This window comes from Penaeus monodon, chromosome 3 (assembly GCF_015228065.2).
Source record: "Penaeus monodon isolate SGIC_2016 chromosome 3, NSTDA_Pmon_1, whole genome shotgun sequence".
Classification (NCBI taxonomy): Eukaryota; Metazoa; Arthropoda; class Malacostraca; order Decapoda; family Penaeidae; genus Penaeus; species Penaeus monodon.
This window is the reverse complement of record NC_051388.1, coordinates 47,875,563-47,880,562: the sequence shown is the minus strand read 5'-3', so window position 1 is coordinate 47,880,562 and position 5,000 is coordinate 47,875,563. Positions and strand designations below refer to the sequence as shown.

The 5,000-nt window shown below is 34.0% G+C and overlaps 2 protein-coding genes across 2 annotated transcripts in view; both read left to right on the top strand.

The window, feature by feature from the left end:
• LOC119586795 (adhesive plaque matrix protein-like) overlaps positions 1-4,248 on the top strand; it is an 8,597-nt gene extending 4,349 nt beyond the window's left edge. The window contains 4 exon segments of the mRNA XM_037935518.1: positions 72-141; positions 3,064-3,124; positions 3,238-3,408; positions 4,143-4,248. Coding sequence (XP_037791446.1) covers positions 72-141; positions 3,064-3,124; positions 3,238-3,408; positions 4,143-4,248 — 408 coding nt within the window.
• A 735-nt stretch (positions 4,249-4,983) lies between these two features.
• The window catches only part of LOC119586784 (adhesive plaque matrix protein-like), a 4,265-nt gene continuing 4,248 nt past the window's right edge, over positions 4,984-5,000 (top strand). Inside the window, exon 1 of the mRNA XM_037935507.1 lies at positions 4,984-5,000. This exon is cut by the window's right edge and continues 15 nt beyond it. The gene's annotated coding sequence lies outside the window, so the exon portion shown is untranslated.

Sequence of the window (5,000 nt, the reverse complement as noted above, 5' to 3'; positions counted from 1 at the left end):
GAAATCTGATATATTCGGGACGGAATCAAATTATTTGACATGCTTCTTGATGCCAATTAAGTCTATTGCAGAACTGCCTGTTTTCATCAACTATATCCAATAAGCCAAAGCTATTCAGTAAATTCATTGGCTCTGTGATAAGTAGAAATACATTAGAAAATCAAGCTTTCTTTATCTGTTAAAGACTGTTCATTCAGTCAATAGATAAATCAGCTTCATAAATACATAAATTAGCTATATTCAATATACACTCAACAGATGAATCAGATATACTGTAGAAGGAGCAACAAACAAAAAATTTGCGAATTGTCGATATTCGTGCATCACTTTCCCTGTTACATGGCTACTTTTTTTTTTAACACATTATACTTGTTTATGCAATCCCTTAATCTCGGCTGTTCAGCAAAATATACTTTCCGTAATATGATGATACATCATTACTCTCTATATATACTCACCTTAATGTGTACTTGGCTCTTTTATGGGTCTATATGACTTTTCTTAACTGGTGCAATCTCGAATTAGTGGATGTCACATCTGACATATGAAAAATATATATTTGTTATTTTCATTTATCCATAATTGTGTGTGTGCGTGCGCACGTCTTTGTGTATGTGTGTGTGCAATTTATCATAATACATACAGATCAACCTACAAACGTTCTTGATGAATTAAAAGTATGTTTCGGAGTTCAAACCGATTTCAAATAGTCGCGATTAACAGTTATCAGTTAATTCACACAACATTTAAAGTTACATCACAGTTGAATGATTTTTCGTCAGTGATATTGTAAGGTGGTTGGTAAATTAGTTTCATGATTTCACATATATGTGTGTATGTATATATATATATATATATATATATATATATATATATATACATATATATATATATATATATATATATATATATATATATATATATATATATATATATATATACGTGTGTGTGTGTGTATATATATATATATATTATATATATATATATAGATATATATATATGTGTGTGTGTGTGTGTGTGTGTGTGTGTGTGTGTGTGTGTGTGTGTGTATATATATGAACATATATATTTATACGTATATGTATATATGTGCGTGTGTGTGTATAATATATATTTATAGAGAGAGAATATATATACACATGTATATCATATATATATATACATAATATATATATATATATATATATATATATATGTGTGTGTGTGATATAAATGTGTGTGTGTATATATATATGAACATATATTTATACGTATATGTATATATGTGCGTGTGTGTGTATAATATATATTTATAGAGAGAGAATATATATATACACATGTATATCATATAATATATATATATATATATATATATATATATATATATATATATATATATATACATATATATATGTGTGTGTGTGATATAAATGTATACAATATATCTGTACGTGTGTGTGTGTGTGTGTGTGTGTGTGTGTGTGTGTGTGTGTGTGTGTGTGTGTGTGCCTAACGCGACAGGGATTTAAGTAGGCGGTAAACATTTATATTGTTTCCAGTTGCCTTCTACTACCTCGGTTATTTTTATGTATATTCTTATATATACTGGGTATATATAACACAGCACAACCCACCAGAAACTATCAAAAGTCATCTAGGATATAACTGATGAAATAACTTTCCCAGTCAAACAGGTAGGCGTCAACCGCGGTCATTCTCATTACGTCACAGGATTGGGCGGAGCTTAGCGGCGTGTCTCGCTTCCGATCACAAGACACGTTTTTGGTACCGGAAAAGACCGCATATATATATGTTTGTGTGTGTGTGTGTGTGTGTGTGTGTGAATGAGTGACTGAGTGAGTGAGTGTGTGTGTGATCTTTTGTTTTACATATGTAATCATTCATCTGATTCCTAATATTTATCAAACCAATTTCAAATAATCGCGATTAACATTTATTAGTTAATTCACACAAATCTAAAGCTACTTACATCAAAGTTGAATGATTTTTCGTCAGTGATCTATTAAGGTGGTTGGTAAATTAGTTTCATGATTTTACATATACGTGTATATATATTTATAGTGTGTGTGTGTGTATATATTTGTTATTATATTTATATATATATATATATATATATATATATATATATATATATATATATATATATATATATTTATATATATATATATAATATATGATATAAATGTATACAATATATGTGTATGTGTGTGTGTGTGTGTGTGTGTGTGTGTGTGTGTGTGTGTGTGTGTGTGTGTGTGTTGTGAGTGAGTTGAGTGAGTGAGTGAGTGAGTGTGTGTGTGTGATCTTTGGTTTTACATATATAATCATTCATCTGATTCCTAACATTTATGACGATCCATCTTGCTCTCTACTTCCAAAGGAATTTTTGTTTGTCACTTGGTATTTGTAGCAATGAATCAATAATGCAACTTTAGAGCAGAAATACCAGGTATGACTTGACACCATCATTTGGATCACTGAAATGGGGAAATCCATGGAGTGCACATAGAAAGACCTGACTGCAGGTCCTGCCGAGATTTGAGGGGTGGTTCTTAACTTAGCACTTTTTCCATTTTTTACCATCTATATTTTATTGCTCTTTTCGGTATACCTAACCTGTGGTGTTGCTGAAATCCAGTTTTATTTGTCAATTATAGCTACGATAAGGAAACAATAGGAAATAAATATCGCAGAGAACGACATACGAACTCACACTTCATTCATGCGTAATTAAATTATGCTACTTACTTTCGCCGTCGCCAAGGAGAGAGGTCGGCTGGACTGTGGAGGAAAAGAGTGGCTGAGGAAAGTTTACGAGAGTCACGCGGTATAAAAGGTTCGGTTCGACGTCTGATGCATCCAAGTCGATCTGTCTATTTTCAACATGTTTTCCAAGGTAGGAATCGAGTCTAAGTGAGAACATTATATAAGCATATGCATACGTTCACATACACAGATGTGTGTGTATATATGAATGTATGCATGTTATACATTATGTATGTATATACATACATACATAATATACTGTATCCACTGTATATTTGATATTTTCCCCTATTTCAGACCGCCTTCGCTCTCGCACTTGTGTGCTCCTTCTTACGATTACTCTCCGGCATCCTATGATGTAAGTAATAGCTTACTTTCTAAGGATTTTTGTACTTATATCTGCTCACTGAAAGCTTAATATAGAATTTCTTATTGTTTAACTCACAAACTAATTCTAAAATTTCTGTCAAGGATGATTACTCTGGAAACGACTTCGACCATCAGTAAGCCCGCGACGAATACAGCACTCAGGGTTCCTACTTCGTCCTCCTTCCGTCGTCTACAGAGAGTCACCTACACAGCCAACGGCGACTCTGGCTACATGGCTGAAGTCAGCTACGAGGGTGAAGCGCAGTATCCCGAGTACCATCCTGCCCATACAAGCCTGCTCCTGCCTACAACCCTGCCCCTACCTATAAAATCGATCCTACTTACGCCTAAATGTTTATAATCTTTGAATATATTCATATTTATTAAACAGTAATTCTACGGTATTACCTGTCAATCCCCCCTTCCCATATGAGTTTACATATAAATGTGCATATATGTTTATATGTGTGTATATCTGTGTGTGTGTGTGTGTGTGTGTGTGTGTGTGTGTGTGCATATATATATATATATATGTGTGTGTGTGTGTGTGTGTGTGTGTGTGTGTGTGTGTGTGTGTGCGCGCGCGCGCGCGAGCATAGATATGAGTGTGAAATAATAGTGAAATAATGTGCAGACAAATATAGTTTAAAATGTCTATCGAAATCTTAAACATATAAGTTGCTATCTGTGAATAGAGGCTTTGTAGTGAAAGTTAAACCGAAAAAAAATTAAAACTCATCATTGCAAGTCCTAAACGACCTTCTGCCGGCAAGTTCGTCTCCGCATGTGTTTTGCCGTTTGGCTCTGTCCGGCACACATCAGCTATACGAAATTTCATTTGTAGTATCATCATTATCATCATTATTATCTTTTCAGTATCTTAACCACCCCACTCCCATACACTGATGTGTCACTGGTATGCCGCGAATTCTCTTCATAAGTACTGGCCATGACAACCATAATGAAAGTATGTAAGGCAGAACCATCTCATTTAAGATATTTTGTAGTTGGAAATATGCCCATGCTTCTCAAGTATCACAATTACTCTTATCAATTTTGGATCTAGCAGTATTCAGCGGATCAGAATCGCTCCATTCAGGCAATGCAATTTAAATCAAATAAACATTTGATTAACATTATAAAACCGTAGCATTTTGCTGCAACTGTAATTTGTGTTAAGAGATAAAACATCGTACGGGAGGAGGAAATCATTCTTTTGATGGTTCAAAACTAATTGTAATATTCTCTTGTATTTTAACCTTGAACATCAAACTTTACATGACATTTGCACAGAGCCTTTGTGATCATTAACCTGCAAGCTGATTTAGGAACAAAAAATAAGAGTGCTACTACAAGAAGGAGAATAATCATAAAAATCTTTGTGAGAAGATACACTTAAATTTTGCAGTTTTCCTTGCCCATGAAAGGCCACTGCGCTGCTTGTCGCGGTCTGATATTAACACATTATATGTTATGTTGTGGAGACAATATTAGTTTGCTGTGTCATTTCTAACTGTAAAGAAAAGGAAACGACAATAAACAGGAATAATTGCTGCTTAAAAAGACGCTGTGTCTATCTCTTTCTCACAAATTATCTTTATATATCTTCATTTTGTGTGTGTGTGTGAGACAGAGAGAGAGAGAATCAGAAAATAAGGTGAAATCAAAATCACACACGGATTAGATAGATTCGATAAGACTATCATTCTCATTTCGAACAACGGAAAGTACTTACGTCTTCCCCTACCAAGGTAAAGGTTGGTTACAGGAGGGAAAGGGAGGGGCGTAGGGCGTGTCTTTTTCTGTCACAAGTATAAAAGCCAACAGCTGGATGTTCTGAGTATCACACTCGATCTATCTTCACC